General features: G+C 41.6%; 2 protein-coding genes across 6 annotated transcripts in view; one reads left to right on the top strand and one right to left on the bottom strand.

The window, feature by feature from the left end:
- Positions 1–2,511, bottom strand: part of RECQL5 (RecQ like helicase 5) — a 48,439-nt gene extending 45,928 nt beyond the window's left edge. For 2 of the 4 annotated variants that reach the window (XR_014508640.1, XM_083429870.1), the window contains exons 1-2: positions 1,712–1,842; positions 1,438–1,572 (exon numbers count right to left, since the gene is read on the bottom strand). Coding sequence is in view for 3 of the 4 variants with exons in the window: in XM_083429870.1 (XP_083285996.1) it covers positions 1,438–1,558 (121 nt within the window). In the remaining variant the exon portion in view is untranslated. Of the gene's footprint in view, positions 1–1,437; positions 1,573–1,711 lie in introns of all 4 variants that reach the window. The other 2 variants (XM_083429869.1, XM_083429868.1) reach the window with 2 other exon arrangements.
- Positions 2,512–2,578: 67 nt separating this feature from the next.
- SAP30BP (SAP30 binding protein) overlaps positions 2,579–22,111 on the top strand; it is a 32,458-nt gene continuing 12,925 nt past the window's right edge. The window contains exons 1-4 of one of the 2 annotated variants that reach the window (XM_083429956.1): positions 2,602–2,741; positions 4,615–4,724; positions 7,689–7,736; positions 21,773–21,815. In XM_083429956.1, coding sequence (XP_083286082.1) covers positions 2,624–2,741; positions 4,615–4,724; positions 7,689–7,736; positions 21,773–21,815 — 319 coding nt within the window. In that variant the 5' untranslated portion in view covers positions 2,602–2,623. Of the gene's footprint in view, positions 2,742–4,614; positions 4,725–7,688; positions 7,737–21,772; positions 21,816–22,111 lie in introns of both variants that reach the window. The other variant, XM_083429957.1, reaches the window with a different exon arrangement.

Below are 22,111 nucleotides of genomic sequence, written 5' to 3'. Positions count from 1 at the left end.
AAATTGATAGTTAACAGAAAAATAGAACACTTGTTACACAGAATCATAGACTGTAGAGTTGGAAGGGACTCCGAGGATCACCTAGTCCAACACCCTGAAATGCTGGAATCTCAACTAAAGCATCCGTAACAGATGGCCATTCAACCTCTGCTTAAAAACCAGGAGAGTCCACCACCTTCTGAGAGAGTCCATTCCACTGTCAAACAGCTCTTCCTGCCAGAATGTCATTTCTGATGTTGAGTCAGAATCTCCTTTCTTGTGACTTGAAGCCATTGGTTCAGATCCTATCCTCTAGCTTGCTCCAGAAAGCCCTGCACTAGAAAAATGCAATAGGTACCCCACTTCTGTTCATAGCCAATAGACTGTGAAGGCCAAGAAAGATAGGGATGGGAAATGTCCCGTTTCTCAATTTTTCTAGGTTTCCACATCTCTAATGGCCAAGCATGGGCATATGCCAGCCATCAAATGACAATACAAAACCCAGCTTTGTAGTAGACTATGCCTCAAAGCACAGCCATACAAATGAACATAATGAAATGGCCAAAATTTGAATGTGGAATGTCTCTTGACTGCCTTTCAGCTCCCAGCTGGAAAGAACGACCCCTGTATGCTATCTTTGGCTGCTTCTACTTCACAAGCACCAATGCCAGTGTCACACAGTAGATCATGCTTTAAGTTTGGGTGCAACTGTTCCAGGTTTAAAGCTTTGCTCAGCTTAAGGCAACTCACTTTCAGACAACATACTGCAAAACATAAACACAATTAATTGACAGTAAACGTCAGTGAACAGAATGAGGCTTACTTCCCAGCAAGCACATTTAGCACCATGCTGCAAATCTAATAACCCAAAAAATACAGGAATTGCCATAACCAAAGCAGTAGATTAGGACACACTGAATTTAAGAGACTGAGAGTCCAACCCATGTTTGCTTGGAAGTATACCTCACTGTTCAATAGAGCTTGTTCCTTTGGGCAGCAGCCTTGGCCAAGCATTCACTTGTTCCCTGTAAGAGACATTTCACTGAGGAATTTATAATGGATTGTAAATCCTATGCTCCTTTGGGAAGAAGAGGATGTAATTTAATAAATAAAGTAGGGCTGGCTAACTTGTGGCCCCACAGGTGCTGTTGGATTTGCAGTTTCTGTCAGTAACACCAGGAGAGCCACAGGTCAGCCACCCCTGCCTAAAATTTGACCAGAACACCTTCAGCTATAGGGGAAATATATTTATACAAATTGTATAGCCTTTGTACCATATAGTGTAAATAATGCAAACTCAAAAGCAGAAATCTAATTTCTGTAAGTATAATTTGTCATCCTGTTTTTACATTTAGCAGAAATGAAGGAACTGTGGTGTTTTGAATAGTATGTAAAAAAGAAAAAGGCAAAATTATTCAACCCTACTATATATTGCAAAAACAGGTGTTTGCAATTTACCTTTCACAACAGTTCTGGTTGCACTTTCCTGCAATGAAGTCTTGAAAGTGTCAAATCCAAACACTTTTTTCAGAGTTCGTTGAACTCTATCTTCTAGTCTTGAGGAAGAGCAGTTACTCATCTTATAAGGAGATACTGGAGATAATTCAAAATAGAGATAAGGAGAGGATCGTTGTGCAATTATGACTGTCTGCTACAATCCATCATTTAGCCACAAGGGGCTTCTCAGGGCAGGCAGAGTGGAACAGCTCCATTTAGATATACCCAAACTCACTTATGTCCACACTTTCCTTTTGGCACAAACATCTACATTCAGCTATGTTCTCTAATCCAATAAAACAGAAAGAGTTCTCGAAATGCCTGCGCCATCTGAAAAGCCAAAGATGTAGGCGCAGCAGAAGAGGACGCTACCTGAAAACAAAAATACCTCTCATATCACAACACACTGCTTCCGATTAGCTGCTGCGAGTCACTTTTGGGCTGGTTTTCTTCGCTCCTACTAATCCTACGGCTGCTTTTTAAGTTATGTTGCTTCCTCTGAAGGCTGACCTCAAACCCATTTATACATCCTTTTAACCCAACTCATATGGCAGCTCTTTCAGGGGAAAGAAGCTGAAACAATTCCTAAGCACAAAGGTAAATCAGCTCCCACCCTTACTGTGTAGCCAGAACACTACGATTCTTAACGACCCTCTTCCTCCTGAATTTTACTAGAGTTGCAAGGCCTTCCCTGACCAGTTTCCGTTTCCTTCTTCCCAAATAATGTCCAGCTACCCAGAACTACCACAGATAAAGCTGGAGAGCGAAAGAGCGGGGACTACGTGGAAAGCCTCAGCCCGGCTTTCGACTTCGCGCGCACTCCAGTACCCTCCGTCTCAGAGAAGGCAGGCCACTGCCTCCCAGCTACGCCTCTCTCAGGGCGAGTGTTTTAGTTTTACAACATCGTCCAACGACACTCCTGGGCCCTTCCGAGTCGCCGCTTACCGCCCACCCGCCACCCGCGCGCTCAGGCAGTTTCCGGCAGTGGCACGGACTTGGCGCGCGGCGAGATGACGTCCGCGACGGCTTCCGTTCAGGAGCATATAAGAGCGGTTGCCGCGGCAACAGCATTGCCCCAGCAGCCCGCGTCGTGCGTCATTCACGCGCGCCGGAAGGCAATTCGCTCGCGACGCTCGGATAGAAGAAAATGGCGGCGGCGAAGAAAAGCGTCCTCTCTTCTTTGGCCGTTTATGCTGAGGATTCCGAGCCCGAATCCGATAGTGAGGCCGGTGGAGCGGCCAGCGAGCGAGGAGCAGGGACGACGGGTGAGGTCTTGGTGGGACTATGGCGGGGCGGGGAGGGAATTAAGGAATGAAGGGTGTTCGGGGATGCCTTTTTTTACGCCGGGGCCTCCACGGCAAGCTGGAGGGGTCTGTGGTGGGAGGATATTCCCCGCCCCGCCGCTTTTCGGTAAAAGGGGGAAATAATCACGCTTTTCTGGCGTTTTCTTGGCGTTTCGCCAAGCAGCATCTTCTGCCTAGCGTTACTTGTGTTTAGGTCGTATAGTGAGGCTACGAATTCACCTAAAATTTGCGTGACGGATTTACGTATAAGCTAAACAAGCTATAGCTTAGGGCCCCACTCTCTTGGGGGGGGGGGAATTAAAGGGAAAAAACTGGATGTACATTTCCAAAATATAAGATAAAAAACAAAATAAAACCTACATACAGCAACAGTGTTTTGTAGGCTCCTATTTGTTATGTGCAAGTGGCTTTAGATACCTATTAGGTCCATAAATTATCATATGGCATATATTCAACACAAAATGGTAATTTGTTGTTGACAAAGGATAGCTGGAAATATAAAGGGTCTCATTACCTTCAGTAGCTTAGGCCCTCATCAAACCTAAATCCAACCATGACCTAATTTATTGTTATTCGCTGCTGTATTGTGGCTGGCAGCGGATCCCAAAAGCCTGGGCCATTGGCTCTTCCTTGGCATTAGTGCTTGATATCCTTTTAAACAGAGATGCCTGCCATTAGGCGTCCTACTTATACAGCATATGTTGCGCCACTGATTTATTTCCTCATCCCCAAGCCTACGCAGGACCTTAGTGCCCCCCCCCACCGTGATGTCTGCCTTCCAGCCAGTTTTCTTTCTCAGAGGTGTATTTCAAATGCCTGTGATTCAAAACTAGCTTCTGATGTGCAGCCACAATGGAACTTTTATATGTAAAATGTGCTGTTAGCTTCTTAACAACAACAACTGCAATATGCAGCTGCAGTGTTTGATTTTATGAAAGCTGTGAATTGTGTGCCCAAATTTGTAATTATCGGGGTCATCACACAATTTTAAGGACCCCTTGCAGTTGTTTTTGTGTGTGTATGTGTGTTAATTGTTATAAGAATTCTAATGTCTCAGATATAGATTAAAGTTCATAAATGCACAAGGTAACCACATATATAAACGACATATCTAAAAGAGTACAGGACAGCAATCCCGAAGCCATTTTGTCCCTTCCAAAAGGGCCTCAAATATTTCTCTGCAGTTGGAGGGAGTTTTCCAATTGTCTTTTCACCTCCAAATCCAGTTAATAAAACTACCTGTAATTTGCTGTAATCTCCTAGCAAATTCAGTCTGGCAAGAATCTGTTAAGGTGAACAGACTATAAATAGGTGTAAATTAGTAAAGATATTCAGGAACTATAGTATTTACCAACTCAAAAGGAATGGCCTCGCTACCCAGGCAATGCAATCAGAAAGATGTTATCAGGTACCTTGATAGACAGGAGAGAAGTTGCACTCAGATTTCTGCTGGAGACTGCCTCCTTCTGTGATGTATGTATGATGTTTTTGGGGTGATCTTGGGCTAAGGGGTGTGCAGTTTCAAGATTCTTTATAGGTGCTTGCACACCTTTGTTCTGGGTCTCACTTCCATGTGGGGGGGATTCTGTTGCAACAGATAATGAAATATATTCTTTGCTTTCACTGGATCCTTGCCTCCATCTATTCATCTTTGACTGATCATGGACTTAGGGGACTTAGTCCCTTAGGGAGTTGGGCAGAAAAAGCCCCTATTTTTCTATAAAAACACATGCTATTGTTAAATCAGTATCAATCTCTTGCATATGTTTCCACTGGAATACCAAATGATCACTAACTTGATTTTTTATTTTTTCCCTTGTTTTGGATGAGGTAGAAGAAAAAGGAGGTCTGGTGTCAGAAGGCTACGGAGAGGATGACTTCAGCAAAATGGAGGGAGAGGAGGATGGTTATGATGACGATGAAGATGAAAATAGTAGACAATCGGTAGGTATATAATTATATTAATGCTGAGTCTATACAAACGTCTTTTGTGCCTTCCACTTCGTAATAGATTTGCCTGGCTCCTCACCTCTTATTTCTTTCTCTTATTGCTATGTATGTGCTTATGGAGTTATAGCTTAAAATGTCAGAGAAGTAAATCTTAACACATCTGGAAGTATGACTTTTCACAGAACTGTAGAGTTGGAAGGGACAACTGGGGTAATGTTGTCCAACCCCCTGCAAGGCAGGAATCCTTTACCCAAAGTGGTGCTTGAACCCACAACCCTGAGATTAAGAGTCTCCTGCTCTAACAACAAGCCATCCCTTCAGTCTTATAGTGGGCTCTTTGGCATCCACTTGTTACAGTAACATTCTCTATGGCTCCTATTTAAGTTGTCAGTTCTTTTACTAAGTGGTCTGTACCCTAGACAAGTTGTAAAAGAAACTTAGTTGTATTTCCTCCCCTCCAATTTTAAGGAACAACATTATCTCAAATAAGCTGTTAAAATGTATGACGAAAGATGTCTGAGAAGGGTCTGTGGTAGACCTGTAGTCTAAGATATGCTGGAGAAGGTGTTCCTTTACACCATATATTTTATTACAGTAGTAAATTCCATTTCCTGCACTGTGTGAGAAATGTCTAGTACACAAGAAGATGAAGTGGGGCGGGGGGGGGGGAATCCACAATACAGTTTATATTAAAATAGTTGCTTGATGATGTTGGCAGTATTAGCATGACAGACATTTGAAATGTCCAGTCCTATACCTGGTTTGTGTGTGTCGGGTTGTAACTGTATAAATTTCATCCTGTAACCTGTCAAGAGGGAGAGGACAATTTGCTCCAGTTGTTTTGCAGTAATGGTTTCTTGCTGGGTTAAGATTGGTCTCCCAATTTTTTAGCATTGTGCTTATCATTATCTGTAAAATTGCTAGAGCAGACACTCAGATGGCATTTTGTAAGAGGTTACTGTGATGAACATTTCTCCAAACTTTCTTTCATTTTATAGTACTCGTTTCACCTTTCACAGCCTTTTCCAACAGAAGTCATGTGCATTTCTGTTTGTTTTGACTATTTTGCAAGAAGCAAAGTACTACTGCAGTATATGTGGCTTCCTGTCTGCATACGTGTTCCTTTTGTCTGGTGACAACTTTGCATATGTATATTGTTCAGAAATAAAAATTAACAACATCCTTAGAACCAAACACATTAAAAAGTAAATATCTTGAGGACAGTTTTTCAGACTATGGTCTAATTCCCTATTTTTCTGTATTGTATTCGCTTTAGCTTGAATAACAGTGCCTATAATTGGTATTATTTTACCTGAGAACAAAGCATGTTTGTATTGAGTGGAATGACTATTTAATGTTCTACATAATACAGTAGCTAAGCTTTTGTTCTTGTTAAAACTTAGGTAATTCTTTTTATTGGGAATGGGATGAGGGTGAACTACCATTTTATAGTCTTGGTTGATTTTTCTTTTGGTGTCTGTGAAATGGCAATTGTTCAGTATACAAGTCTCATAGAGAACCTGCTAGGTCTACATCAGTTGTAAAAAGATGCACAAAATGGGTGTGGTAATAATTTTGGTCTCTGCTGCTGAAAGAGAATGGAAACTTTGGGACTTCATTGAATTGTTCTTTAGCAGTTATCGGAACCAACAGATTGGTAATGTAACTTCAAGGCAATACTTGTAAGCTGATCTTCTTAAATACTGTCTTCCCCATTCCCACATTGATTTCATCTTCACCAACAATTTGGGTTGTCCTCTTCAGAGGTGTGGATTTTGTTGGTTTAAGAGCATAAGAAGAGCCTGCTGGAATGGGCCAAAGGACCATCTTGTCCAACACAGTGGGCAACCAGAAACCTATAGGAAGCCCACTATCAGAACCTGAGTGCAACAGTACTCTCATAACCCGAGATTCCTCTGAACTGGTATTCAGAGGGCTACTGCATCTGACACTGGAGGTAGAACATAGCCTTATCCTACATGAATTTGTCTAATTTTCTAAAGTCCTCCAAACTGGTAGCCATCACTGGAGATGTGGGAGCGAGTTCCATTGTTTAGGTATGCAGTGTGTGAAAAAGTATTGTCCTGACTCTTCTAAAATTGAGCTTCATCCACGAGTTCTAGTGTCATAAGAGAGGGCAAAAAACTTCTCTGCATCTACTTTCTCCATACTATGCATCATTTTATCAACTTCTTATTCACCTTTTCTCTAGACTAAAAAGTCCCATATGTTGTAACCTTTCCTCTGTCCCCTTGGTGATGCCCCCCCCCCCCCGAACCTTTCTAATATGTTTTTGAGATAACACAACTAGAACAGTACACTGGTTTCTCAGCGTGGTTGCACCATATAATGAATGGCATTTTGATGTTGGCAGTTCTGTGTTCAGTCCCTTTACTAATGATTCCTAACATAGTATTCATCATCTTCTCAGCTGTCACACACTGGATTGATGTTTTTACTAAGCTATCCACTACAGCCCCAATGTCTTGTTCTTGGTCAGTCACTGCCAGTTCAGACTCAGTGAGCATACACTGTGTTTTGGAGGTCACAAAATCAGAGAGGTGTTAATAATTGCTAGCGTGTTTAGATCTCATGTTTGTTCGCTCTTTATGAACAGTCTTGGTATAAAAGAATGGCAGTGAATAATTTCCGCTTGACACAAATTTATTTTCCTATCTGTGCTGGCCTTTTTGTTGTCTGTTTTTCAACAAATCAAATGTTATATGGGCATTTGGAATCTATACCGACACCTGTTTGATTAGATATAGAGATGTCTTGTTAATGTCATATTTTATCTGAATTGATGTTTTATCAGAGGGAGGGAAAAGCATTGCAAGAACAGCTCAGCTGAATGCAAAGGTGAAGCTGGGCTATTTAATGCAAGTCCCTTGCTACACATGCAAGAACTTGCTGAGCCCACTCTTTAAAGCTTAATCCTGTAAATTCTTTGTCTTATAGGAAGATGACGATTCAGAGACTGAAAAACCTGAGGCTGATGACCTAAAGGTATTTGGAAGAGTGTTATGATGGGAATACAGTGTGCATAGCATGATTAGTTCATCATTTGCCTCTCATATTGTTGACAAGCTGGTGCAAAATCTTGTTGTGGGGTCTGTGGGAAAGAACTTTTGAAACACTTAGAAATAGCCCAGATTTTGAAAGGCTACAAAAAATGACTTTCCAGAACAAATTAGGTAATTCACTACATTATGAAATATTTTGCATGGGTTCTGATGGCTATTGGCTGAAAACCTAGTCCATTCAGCGAACATATTGTGGATGATCAGATTGCTTCTTGCCATGTACAAGCATATTTTGCTAAGGGTACATGTGTACTTACTTGAATCTATACAGTGTTTAATACTGCCTTGTGTTTAATAAATACTGGAGTATATGCTGAGCCAAATGCCCACTAGCACGCTATGTATATAACATGAGCCATGCTGCCCAGAAAGTTCTTATGTTCGCCACCCTCCAGACCTAATGTGGAGGAACCACATGAAGTTGGGCCTCAAATGATTAATGCAGATTCCGGGATGGTTTACACCCTTCAGGCATTGCAGTCCTGAGCTGTTTAAGACTTTATAGGTCAAAACCAGCAGTTCAGATTGGACCCAAAAAATTATCGGCAGCCAGTGCAGTTGGGCCAGGATTGGTGTAATATGCTCAAACTGTCTCGTCCCAGTGAGCGACACTGGGGATTTGGTCATAGCAACTGATTTTTGGCACGGGGGTGGGGAATTGTTGCAAATAATTAAGTGTTGCAGAGTAGGCTAAGAGGGTGCCACTGGCGTGTGTTCCCCCCTTCCTCCTCTCTCCTGTATGAATTTGCTTATCTTTTCCAATTTTGCCCCAAGTGTAGCATTGCAGTATGTACTGATGCCAAGGAGATGATTTGCAGACCCTGATGCAAGCCTGCTGGTTTGTACAAACCTTGGTGAAAATGTTAGAGCAAACCAAGGAAAGGAAAAGCAGGAGCAGTTTCACAGTATGCTTCCTGTCTTCTGACCATCATTTAGCAGGGTCTGTGCTATCATTGTATGTTGAATTGTGCTGTGGCCAGAATCTTGGGCATTCCTTGCATTGACATGCTAAACTTTATGCTGACTAGGTAAACTATACTGATGGTACACTAATGTAATCTTTTCCACATAAACTCTTACGTCTTATTTTGTGATTTTTTTTATATAAAGCTACTCATTTACATAATATTCTAGCATGGTGTTGTCTGTTCTGTCAGAAGCTCCTTTCCCGCTATCCACTAATTTAAGTAGGGTTTTTCATTTTTTCTGGAGGGCCAGGAATGGAACCTGGGACCTTTTGCATGACAAGCATGTGCTGCACTATATGCGCCATATAGATACTACATTGAATGTTTGGAAGCGTCCAAGTTATGCCATACTAGCAGTGTTAGAAACTCAGATATATAAGCTGGGCGCCAAATGGCTCTTTAAACCAGGGTTACAGTCACCAAAAGGGAATGCCTTTTGATGGCTCAAAAGTCTCTCCCCCCCCCCTCTACAACTTTTTTGGTCCCTGAAATTCATTCTGATTGTGCAGATCAAATATAACGAATAGAATTATGCAGGATGTGTTGCTAGTGTATGAAAGCAATCAAGATCCAAGGATCCCCAGGGATGGACCTGCAGGTGGTGATTTCAGATGCCATCCTGGCACCCAGGAATCGTCACTTGGTCGCAAGTGGCCGATAGCCAAGGGCAAAATGTGCCGAGCGAATATTAAATGCTGTGTACCACATTCCAAAACTACTTCATATGTACAAACAGGCTGTTTAAATGGTCTTGTTTGGCCTCCTACATTCTGTGTAATGTGGTGGTGCAATACTGTTTTTCTCTTCCTGTCATAGCCCCTCAACGAATCAAATACCACTTTTTATAGTTTGTGCATGTGGAGCGCTGTGTGTGGCCTTTGAGTTCCTTTTTGTCCTGTAGTTACATCATAACACTTTCTGGGCTAGTTACCTGATTATCTGTTATGCAGTACAACTTAAATCTCTTAACTGGGTGGAGAGCCCTTCCTTATATTCAGAATCATGCTGTCTGTTCAGTAGTACACCAGAAGGTGTCACTGTTCTTCCAGGTGGATTTTTCAAAGTTAAGCTATTATAGGTTGTATTAAGCTGCTGTGTGTTCATAAAAGGCTACCACAGTATTCTTTCATTTTTGGGACTTGTGCTGCTCTTGTTGATGTTGCTATTGCTATAGATAATATAGTTGAAACTTGACAGAAGACTTTACAGCCACATTGCATATGTGAACAGTATGTTCCAGTAAGCTTTTCAAGTTCAGACATTGATGTCAAACAGTGATTTCCTCTTAAGCCCCAGGGCAAGGCTAGTTAAAGTAGGCCAGAGTCTTTTTAAAAAAGAGGCTCTGGATAGAGCAGAAAGATGTCACAATTCCTTTGACAATATTACCTTGATACAGTAAAAAATGCTGCAGTAATAAACTACAATTGCTGTATAACATCCATTATGTCAATCTGGGGGTGTTATAGAACCATCTTCTCCCTAGATATTACAAACTGCTTTATTAGTGGCATATACCATATTTTTCCGTGTACTAGGCTTCCCCCCTAAAAAATAATGTCAAAAATTAGGGGGCATCTTATACACGGATAGTGCCAATGGTGGATTTTCTTAAATCGGAGTCCCCAAAAATAGGGGGGCGTCTTATACATGGGGGTGTCTTATACACGAAAAACAACGGTAATTCCATATTGGCTAAATCTGTCCAGATAAGGGTAGTAAGTGTTGGGTGTATGGCCAGTAATGGGGCTGACTTTATTCATGTATGGTGGAAATGCCCAATTATCAATCTTTTCAGGAAGAAAATTGCATATGTAATTTCTCTCATAATTCATAAGAAGAGTCTTGCTGAATCAGGCCTAAGGCCCATCTGGTTTCTAAATGTTCTCACAGTGGCCAAATGCCTATGACAAAATGCTCCCTGGTTCCCTTTTCCCTGTGGCCCTTCCTTCCCCAGAATAGCAGTGACAATGACCTGTGGATAAATGCAAACTAGGATTCAAAGGTCAGGAAGGTGGGTAGCATTAAAAGGCAAGTTCCAGACTTGTTTTACCCCTCAAAAAATCCTGCTATGTTTCCTTAGCTCTGGAAATCTTTGTATCAAGGAAGTAAAGTATTTTCCAGGAGCTTGAATAGATGGTGTGCACGCTCCATATAACGATAGAGAATTTTGATATATTGGAAAGAAAACCTGTATTTTGCTACTAATGTGCCCTGGGCTAATTAAGAAACTTGTATACAGTTACTTATTTTGCATACTTCTTTTGGTCATAGGAAGGGGAAATGAGCTTTGCCGAGTTCTGAAGCCCCCCTAGAAGAAACACTTTCCCTCTGGCATTTAAGACTTTCCTCGTAATTTCAAGTTTGCTTTTACAGCCATAAAAACTATATACTTTTTCATGAATGTTTGCTTGACCCCCCCCCCCACCCTCAGTAAGTGTTATCATTGATTTAAAGTATTAAATGAATTGCGCCAATGCAACACTTCCCTGGGTGTAATCCAGTTGTTGCTTTGTGAAAGGGGTTTCAATCCAGCTGAGGCTTCAACTAGTGGAAGAGAAAAGGAGTTAATATTTTGACTGTTAATCCTGCAATCTGTGCTACCTTCCATTCTGTTCTGGAGGGTCTACCACCCGGAGCTGATTTTCAGTGGGTCCTGGGAAGTGGAATCTTCATGAGTATAAGGGCAGCAATTTGTTTCCACCTCTCCTTTTTAAAGAAATTGTCTCAGTTAGACTTCTAAAATAATTCCAGTAACTGAATGCATTGAATATAAAAATCTGAAAAGGTAACTGCAGAATATGCACCTTAAAGTGTGTGTCTTGCAGAGGACTCTCCTCGAGGATTCTGTTTCTAAGTTTGAATATAGGTAAACTACAAGAGGTAACAAGTGAGACCATTCCTTCTGCTTAAGTCATCCAGGTAATGTTCACAGAGGAATAATTAACTTTGCCCATGATTACTAATCTGACTATGCTGATATGAGCAAGTTAATACACAGTGCCCTGCCCTTTTCAAGTGAGCCTTTGACACTTGCCTGTGTGCTTTAAAACACTTAAACTCCTTTGAGGAGCTCCTTCTCTTTATGCCCCTTTCCAGATTTGGTTAGAATGCTGCCATGTTAGAGTTCTAAATTTAAACAGTGTTGAATTTGCAACACCAAAATACTTTTTCCTGAACATTACTTCCAGTGATACTCTAAGGAGCGATGCTGACTTCTCACTGTAACTTTGGTATTTGTCTTTAGCTCTGGTGGGAGTTCAGTGTAAGATGTGAAAGATCAGGTTGTTACCATACCCTCTTTCCTCTTCACCCCCATTCCCAATGGCATGCTGCTTTTGTATAGTGCAGTCATGATCTTTGACAAAAAGGCAGAGTAGTTTGAGCTGTCTCTTGCCCTTTGGAAAGAGCGAAGATTCTCTAGAATCCTTTATTCTGTTGTCGGATCCTGTGCCAAGGACTAAAGTCTGCAAATAATGGATCGTAAATTGCCACCCCTGGTCTTTAACAGGAAGAGGTATTCAGATGGTTACTTAAAATGCCAAGAGGAATGAGGGGCACAGTGTGAGTCATGCACTGTCTATTGTGAGTCAAGGTTAGAAAACCACTGATAGGCTATAGGGATCACCAACTGCCAGTCTCTGAGTCAAATTATCCTACCAGCTACCAATCCAGATGCAAGAGGGGTATAGGTGGAAATCGTAGATGTACTAGTAGAACTTTGTAGCAGGTCATTTCTGGGAGTAGGGGTACCACCTTGGCACAACCAGTTGCTTCTCAAAGTAACCCTCTTAGCAAAAACTAGTTGGTGTCTGGTCTAGAAAGTAACATATGGTTGTCCCTCATGCATCTATGCCTAATGTAGTGGGTTTGATGGTCAATCCAGACAGGAGCAAAAAAAAAAAAAAGGAAACTCAGAACAACGTCTCTGTCTCCTTCATTACTTCTTTCTGCCCAGTTATTTATACTATAAAAGTGAATGAGGGAATGAAACTTCCTAGGACCTTTGTAGAACAGCTTTGGTTAGCTGTTTGGAAGATGAGACATGTCCATTACGTGTCTGCTTGTTCTTCCCACAGCAGGAGTGCAAGCTGCAACAAACCCCTGACTCCCTCAAGTGTTGAATACCACAGATTGTTGACATGGGTGTGGTGTGACTTTCAAATGGGAGGGAAGGGTATTTTAGATTGTGTTAGCTGCCAGAAGAAAAAAACTACCCTTCCCAAATGCCCCTTGCTGAGAGACCTGATGACTTGAGCTAGATGGGCACTGTTCTTTCGTTGCTATTTCTTGACTGTTGACATTATAGCATTTTTAAAAAACCAAAACCATTTTGTATATTAAGCATGTCAAAACCTATCTTAGGACCCAGGTTAAAAGTGAACACTGCATCTAGTCAGTTTCCGCATCTCACGTCATCAAAAAAGTAACCTCTCTGCAGGAAATGGCTGTTCCCAGGGCAAATTGAGACTTGTCAGACCATAAGTGTGTTCATCCACATGCCACTAAGCAAAAGTACCATAGAGGTGAGTGCCTCTTGTGAGAAAAGGTCTTGGGATGAATTCAGTTGCTTTTTTAATCCAAAGAGGCTCTCTAGTGCATGGGTAGGCAAACTAAGACCTAATCGGCTTCTAAATCCGGCCCGCAGACAGTCTGGGAATCAGCGTGTTTTTACATGAGTAGAATGTGTCCTTTTATTTCAAATGCATCTCTGGGTTATTTGTGGGGTCTGCCTGGTGTTTTTCATGAGTAGAATGTATGCTTTTATTTAAAATACATCTCTGGGTTATTTGTGGGGCATAGAAATTTGTTCATCCCCCCCCCCCAATATAGTCCGGCCCCCCATAAGGACAGTAGACTGGCCCCCTGCTGAAAAAGTTTGCTGACCCCCTCCTCTAGTTCTTCCTAAGGAGAGGTGCTTTTCCTTTTCTGTTTAAGCCAGCCACTAGTAGCTGTTCAAATACTGTACATTACTAGTGAGTGGGATTTCTGTTCAAGATATGGAGAGCATGCTGCATGAAGCATTAATAGCAACTAGCTGAAAATTGAGAACCCTGGGGAGCTGTAGTGTTGGCACCCTGCCTGAGCAAGACAGTAAAAACCTACAATTCTTAATTATGAATGTTCCTAAACATACTTAACAAAATTCAATTGTGGCATACCATTTTCTGACTAAAAGCCAGAAAGTATCTCATAGAATCTTAGAGTTGGAAGGGATCTTGAGGATCATGTAGTCCAGCCCCCTGCAATATAGGAATGTGCAGCTGGTCCCTTACAGGGATCAAACCTGCAACCTTGGTATTGTTAGCCCCACACTCTAACCAACTGAGGTATCTAAACAGTGGGCCGGCAAATAAACTCTTCCTTAGTCTAGATGTTGAACAAGACATACAAATCAAGCAGGGTACAGGGAGGGGATCTTGTTGGTAATTGTACAGTAGAAACTTCATATGCAGCTTATTTAGAAAATCTTAATAAAATGTTCATTGGGGGGACGGAAACGATGAGCCACAATTTCTGTAGCTGCTTTCAGCTCTGAAGCTCAACAGCTTTGGGGTAAACTTAAGTCCTGAAAAAAGCTAGTAGTTGATGACGGGTGACTGGACCTGACATTCAGTGTTAGGGTATTTAAGGACTCCCGTGTGTTTAAAAACACTTTCATGATTCAGTTGACTTCTGGTTTGCCAAATGTTGTTTGTTTGGGTGCCTACCGTACTAGTTCAGTGAATTTATACAGTGTTAATATAGCTTAAAGATAAAAGGCAATATTAAAGACATCTGCTTTCTGTTATGTTAAGATCGAAAAGATTACAATCTGAGGAGTTGACTCTTCATATATTGATGTTCCTTCCTGTTTGCAGCTGGGATAATATTTTTTTTGTTCTCGCCTCTGCAAAATAAATATAGTTCTCATGCAGGAATCTGGAAAAAGGGGTTTATTTACAGAGGTATACATGAATTTCTCCCTTTACCTTTAGCAGAATCCACAATGTAACCTGCTCAGCTTCCTAATATTTCCCCCCAGAAAAAAAATAGTTTCTCATCTTAAGTTTGGCATTTGTCCTACGGGCTTGTCACGAAGCTGGCAAACAGGATACATCCATGGGAAGTGCGGTTTGTTTTGGGCCTTCTCCCAGTATTTTTCCTCCCACCCTCATTGTTGGACAGGAAAACTTCCTGCTTTTACTCTCCCACAGCTCCATGCAGACTGAAATTGGCACAATGTATTGAAGTTAATGTATGCCATATAATTTTCAATAGATGAAAATAGTTTGTCATGCAATTCTCACCTTGCATGTTTGTTTCCTGAATCCTGGTGGATTTCTAGATTGGATTGGGGGTTCTTGCCCTTCCTCTGAAGTAATAATCTGTTATTAAATTGTATATATGTAAAGCAATTTATATATACATTAAAGCCAAGAAGTCTGACAGGTTGAGAACATTAGCTGCTTACAGGCCTTTATATATGTTCCTCATCTTGTATAGATGTTGCCTTTTAACCAATCAAGTTCTGAATATGTAGATTGTACTTATTAACTTTTTAACATTTTTTATTATGGCAAGCATATCTTCCTTTTTAATAGAAAATTTGCTGGATAGTCTGAAGAACATCTCCTGTAATTAGCAAAGAACTGTGTGAACGACAGATATTGCCATTATCATTATCTAGAACTCCTGTCCTGTTTCTCCTGTTCATGTGGGAAAGTCCAGAAAGCTGTATGACTCCCTGTGGGCCACATTTGATAGGTTGGTGAGACCACCCACTTGTCAATCACCTATTGTCATAATTTCAGGTGATAGATATCTGTTCATGTTCTAAAGCAGTTGCTGTAACTACTGATCCTTTGAAGACATGTTTTCAACACCAGTCAGCTAATTGGTGCTTGGAGCTTGCCTTTGAAGGAGTTCACTGTAACAACCAGCCAGCTGATTGTTGGTTATAGGGAGCCCTTCTGCAGAGAAAGCTGTTTAAATCCCTAATACTGGAGGATGTGGCTTTGAGTCCAAGCCTCTTCCTTCAGCCATCTCAGCTTCATAAATATAGCTAGCTTAAAAATGGAAAAAACTAAGTGTTTCAGAATTGATAGTATTAATACGTTGGGATAGCTTGAATTAATAGCTTAGTTACAGATTTGGTACTGTCAGGTGCATAATAAATTCCTTTGTCTAGAATTACTGTTATGGACTACCATGCAAATGTCCTGCACACATGCTCTATAACCTGAACTTGCAGGTGATATTTAACTTACTGGGAATCAGTGTACAGTGGTGCCCCGCAAGACGAATGCCTCACAAGACGGAAAACCCGCTAGACGAAAGGGTTTTCCGTTTTGGAGGTGCTTCGCAAAACGAATTTGCTATGGGCTTGCTTCGCAAGACGAAAATGTCTTGCGATTCCTGGGGTTCCCCCCCCTCCCCCCCCTTTTCCCCAAGCCCCTAAGCCGCTTAACAGCTGTTCGCTAAGCCGCTTAACAGCTGATCTAAGCCGCTTATCAGCTGATCTAAGCCGCTGATAGCCTTTTAGCAGCTAATCCGCTAATCCCTTAAGCCTTTAATAGCCGCTAATAGCGCTAATCCGCTAATGGGCTTGCTTCGCAAGACGAAAAAAACTGCAAGACGAAGAGACTCGCGGAACGGATTCTTTTCGTCTTGCGAGGCACAACTGTATTTAAAAGTTGTGATAGCTCATGATTGCAAAGAGAAACTTAAACTGCCATTCTGTGACAAGCGGCATTTTTCAGTAACTCCAATATCCTAAAGATGAGATAGTCAAGGCTGACTATGAAGAAGGAAATGATCCAGGTTGCACATAACACCAGGTCATGTTTTAGTGCAAGAGCTGGAACGGGTCCAAGCAATGCTGCAGGCTCCCACCCTCCTCTCCTCCTGTATTCCTGCAACATTTGGCTTCACTTTCCATGAATCTTAGCTTGTCCTTGACTACAAAGCAGAGTTGGTGGTTTAAAACAAATCCAGGTTAGTTTTGAAATAAACCAGATTCATAATCCATAGTTTGAAATTGCCTCTTTGCTTCATATGTTGGGACAAGCCAGGAAGTGAAACAATATGATACAAGAGGAGAGGCAGGTGGAGGATAGGATTGGGACTTTGGTCATGATAGTGCTAAACCATGATTTAGTGTTAATGTGAACCAGACCATTATTGAGCTGCTTGTGTTTCGGGGAAGGTTTTTGGTTGCTTTCCAGTAGCAAACATATAGTAGGAGCACACAACTTCAAACTTGATCCGTTTGACCTAAAGCTTGCAATGAGTCACCACTACCACTAGAAATCTTGGGCAGCATGTACAACCTGTACTGTTTCTGGGACATCCTGTCATCTGAAGTGCAAAGCAGCTTTTATTGATTGCTCTGGCCTTGCTGTCATGCCATATCAGTTATCAGGTAGGACAGAAGTGCTATGATTGACCTTGGTTTACAAAAGTGCAAAAGGTTGGCTGTTCTTACTGTCTGTTTGGGATATTTTCCTGATGATGCAAGGTAGCCAGCGGCCAAATAACCCAGCCTTTATTTGCAAACTGATTTGGTTAGAGTGGTTGACAGCATAGCATGTTTAGAAGAAGTATACGTTTAACTTGACCCGTTCTCCCATCAGACACCCACAACATTCCAGAGCTCAAGGTTACGATAAGAAAAGATTGTCTTGTTCTGTACTGCTCCTGAGTGAGATCCAAAAATGACTAATGACACCCTAACATTTGCATGACCTTTCATTGTGCTGAGGGTGTTCACATATAGCCGTGGGTTCCATTTGTGTCCCTAGGTTTGTGATACCTCTATCTCAGAGAAATTTGGAAATTTGAAAGTAGCAATTTAAAAGCCTTCCTCTTCTGATATTCACTGTAGTCATTTTAATGACATTCTCAGTCCTACTTGCACTAAAACCCTCTCATATTTTGTACATCTGAATAAAACAGTGCTTTCCCTTTTTATATGACAGATCAACCTTTATACCGAAAAATCGGAGCCAAGTCTGGGGAAAGTGCTGTTTAAGTATTTCACATTATAATATCTGCACCTTGTGAAGTCCATAGAATCATAGAACTGTAGAGTTGCAAAGGGACCACAAGGGTCATCTAGTCCAACCCTCTTCAATGCAGGAATCTTCTGTCCAATGTAGGGCTTGAACCCACAACCCTGAGATTAAGACACTCATACTCCACCGACAGAGCTATCCCATGATTCATAGGTTCATTCATCTCTGCTACTGCCACACACTCACTATGTACAATAGCATTTATTATTCCATGTATTACATAAATTTTGATAGTCTTATTTGGCCCAGGGATACAGGTTTCATGAGGCTTGAAACCTAGGAGACTTAGCTGCTAGAGCCATGTGTGAAAAAGAAGGAAAACACTCTTGCCTTGATGAAGGCACCACTTGATTCTGCTGCAAGTGCTTTTGAGTTGGACGATATATTGCAACGGTCTAGATTTGACTGTCCACTCATTTAAGAGGGAAGCAGTGTACAGGAAGGCTATTGTAGAACTGAAAGAGATACAGGAAGCAGCAACCAAAGTGACTAGGGTCCTGGAACAACTTCTCTGTGAAGAAAAGTTTGGAGCTTTTAAATTCATTGGGCGGTGTGAATAAGGGGGGGGAGCATAATAGAGGTGCTCATTTGCTTAATAGTGGGAGATTCAGGAAGTAACACTTCACACAGCATATAGCTAAACTATGGCATTTACTTCTGCAAAATTTAGCAATGGCCACCAACTTAGGTGGCATTAAAAATGGATTTGACAGATTCATGGAGCATAAGGGTATCTAGCTGCTCGTTTTGATGGTTAAATACTACCTCCAGGACAAGAGACACCATGGCTCTGATTTACTGTGATTTACTTAATGTTCTAAAATGATTCCATGTAGTAATGAGAGGCATGAAAACAGCATTGAGCTAGTTCAGTCATGAAGCACTGGGCACACCTCACTCTGCAGTAAGCAGGATTCATATCCTCTGGGCAAAGTGAGCACTTGATGGTTGATTACTCAGCAGGGCCTGTTTACTTCATTGTGACGAATGCCTCAGATATACCCCAAGGCCGTGAAGTCTACAGCTGCGCACAAACCATACATTCAAAGCACATGACTTCCCCCAAAGAATCCTGGGAACTGTAGTTTAAGGGTGCTGCAAATTGTAGCCCTCTGAGGGGTGAACTACAGCTTCCAGGATTCTCATAATGTGCCGTTCATTGGTGAAAGTCTTCCTTTAAAACAAGGATTTTGAAGACTTTGTAGGCACTTATGAACTATAGTTGATATACTGGAAAACCATATAACTTTCCAAAATCACATACATAGATATCTATGTAGCTCTGTTTTTCTAATATTGCATAGTTCCCCGGACATTTGATACTTTCCTATAGTTTCAGTGCTTCAAATTGAAGCCAAAAGCCAAGAGTGCAGGCAGGACACAAGTTTCCATTTTTCCATCAGAAATATTAACTTAAAGTTTATATGTACTAAAAATAGTTCTCTGTGTTAATGAACTAAAATCTTACCATTAATTAGAACACCTTTATTCATGTTGCAGCCCTATTTCAAAGGCAGCCTGGAGATGTCAGATGGCTCTCTGACATGCAGTTTCCCCCCTAACTTGATCATCTCTATAAAGTTCAACATCATTATGAATCCACCTCTTCCAGTTTGGTGTAGTGGTTAAGAGCAGTAGACTCGTAATCTGGAGAACTGGGTTCGCTTCCCCACTCCTCCACATGCAGCTGCTGGGTGACCTTGGGCCAGTCACACTTCTCTGAAGTCTCTCAGCCCCACTCACTTCACAGAGTGTTTGTTGTGCGGGAGGAAGGGAAAGGAGAACGTTAGCTGCTTTGAGACTCCTTTGGGTAGTGATAAAGCGGGATATCAAATCCGAACCCTTCTTCTTCCATTGTATATTCATTACCTTTACTTGGATCTAAATGTCATGGAGTATAAGGCTATCCATTCTTACTAGCTACAATGGTTATGTTTACCTCCACTCTCCTAGCCAGTATGCCTCTGAATGTCAGTTGCCACTCAACAAAAGTGCAGAGAGTGCTGTTGCGCTCTGGTTCTGCTTTTGGACTGCCCACAGGCATCTGGTTGAATGTTGTGAGAACTACAGTGCTGAACTAGATGCACCGCAGGCCTGATCCAGCAGGCTCCTCTTACGTTCTGGATTTAAATAAACCTTTTGGCGAAAGCAGTTCTAATTATTCATCAGTTCAATGTGCATAAGTTTCCACATGGCAGACTATTTTGAAGAATGCCTTCTCAGCCTTAGGAAGAAATAGCAGCCCAGTTCACTGCACTTTTGCAAACAAAAAACAACAAAAAAGCTAGACTTGAGAGTTTTATGACCTCAGCATTCTTGTAGCTACATAGTGTTCTGTAAAAACCCCTTCACTGTTGCTAGTGATACAAAAAAAACAACAACAACCATGAACTTGTAATCCCCTAAGGCCGGCCTAGGGACACTATGGGCATTTAGAAATGTGTACATTGCCATCTTGGATTTGGCAGAGCAGATTTCCAGACTAGCTAACTGAATCCTGGCTTCCCAAAAAGCCATTACTTTTGCCCACCTAAAATTGAAAAGGGAACTATAGTGGCACAGTTGCATTGCTAGCCAACAAGCAGGCAGCATTTGTCTACTTGAATGAATAGCATCAGTGTTTAAGGACCTGTGGGCATTCAGGCAGAGTCTTGGCAAATTACGAAAGACTTGCTCGATGAAGAGAGGATGGAGCTCCCAATGTCTGCTTCTTTTTGTCTAAGGTTAATTTAATAGGAACTTGTGCTTCTTGATGCTTGCCCTTTCTCTTTGTTTGCCTTGCATCCCTCATCCTGACACTTCTGGCTTCTCATAATCTGCACTGACTTAATTTCTCAGGAGTATCCTGGGTATAAAAACTCCCCTTTCACAAGACCTCCTTGGTCTGCCACTCTATGTAAATGTGAAGGTGCAGTTCTTGTGGGTCTCCCTTTGACTCTGTATTAAAGGACCTAAGTTAATTGGTCTTGAAACCTACCTTTTCCTCTTAGTACACTTCCAGATTCACTGTATTGACTGATTACTGTTTTACCAACAAGAATATGCACATAAAGTTGTATCCAATCAAGTTTTCCCACTGGCAGAGATACCTCTGTGGATGCAACCACACTTCTGTCCTTTCTGTTTGCCCCCACAATCTTATATAATAATTCTAACACTATTTTGGATAGAAACGGAGGACATCCATTATTTAAATGATGGAAGATTTGGGTGAGGGCAGCCACCTACTTGAGAATATACATTGTATTAACTTCAGCCATGTTTCTGACAATATAGTGACATGAGGGCTCTAACCACAGTTGTCTTGGAGTAAAAATAGTTCTCTGGAATCATAGGTATTGATTGCTGTGAGAGGTGCAGTTGCTAGATACTGGGTTGGCACATACATAATAAGCCAGAATACTTTGAAAGTGAAATGAAACATTAGTGAAGGTGTTTCTTCCGTCCCTCAAGAGAGTAGAGGGGGAGCATGCAGGTCCAAGGCAGGCTGTCTCTGGCTCACGGACATAGCATTAAAACACAGTTTTACAGAGTGTGTGTGTGAACCAGCCCAATGTGCCTTGTTATGTGACCCAATTTGAAATTGAGTTATAGCATATTTGCAATTCAGTTGAAATATATAGTGCTCTTCTCAAAGTTTTTCAGTTGTGTCTTTGTGACACATGCATACTATAAAAGTCTTCGTATAATGTAAGTATTTAAAGCATGTTCACAGCATTGGTGGGGCGCTTGTAACTTTTGAAATGTGGCTGGACTCTAATTCCCATCAGTCCCAGTCAAAATGGTCAGTGGTCAGGGATGATGGGAGAACTTTGTAAATCAGTAACATCTGAAGAGCCACTGGTTCCCCATCTGTAATTCGTAGGGTAGGATTGGCTAGTACACACCTGTTTTAAAGGGCTTATTGTACTTACAACTTTTGCTTTTCTCTTGTTTAGGACTTTTCAGAACTGGAGAAGAGAGATCCCCAAGAACTAGTTGGTGAGTATGAACAAGCTCTAGCATGCCTGTTCTCGTCTATGTTTCCTTGCCCTTCCTGCTCTTCTTGGTTGGCATATGATACAGTATTGGGGATATGCTGGATTTTTGGGAGGTTGCCAGAGGTTACCATTTTGAGAAGAGCAGACACATTTATGGAAAATTTCCATTGCAGTCACTGTTCTCCAGTCTGCTGCTGCTTAGGTTTTGGAGCAGGGGAAAGAGGGAAGGCACCATCACCCCCATTGTCAGGCCAAGGAACCTTTGCTTTGGTATGCATGTCCCTTGGAAAGTGCTGC

The sequence above is a fragment of the Podarcis tiliguerta genome (genome assembly GCF_965153285.1).
Source record: "Podarcis tiliguerta genome assembly, chromosome: 2".
In the NCBI taxonomy this organism is placed as follows: domain Eukaryota; kingdom Metazoa; phylum Chordata; class Lepidosauria; order Squamata; family Lacertidae; genus Podarcis; species Podarcis tiliguerta.
Note: the sequence above shows the minus strand (reverse complement) of the source record. Positions and strands in the feature narration are given on the sequence as shown.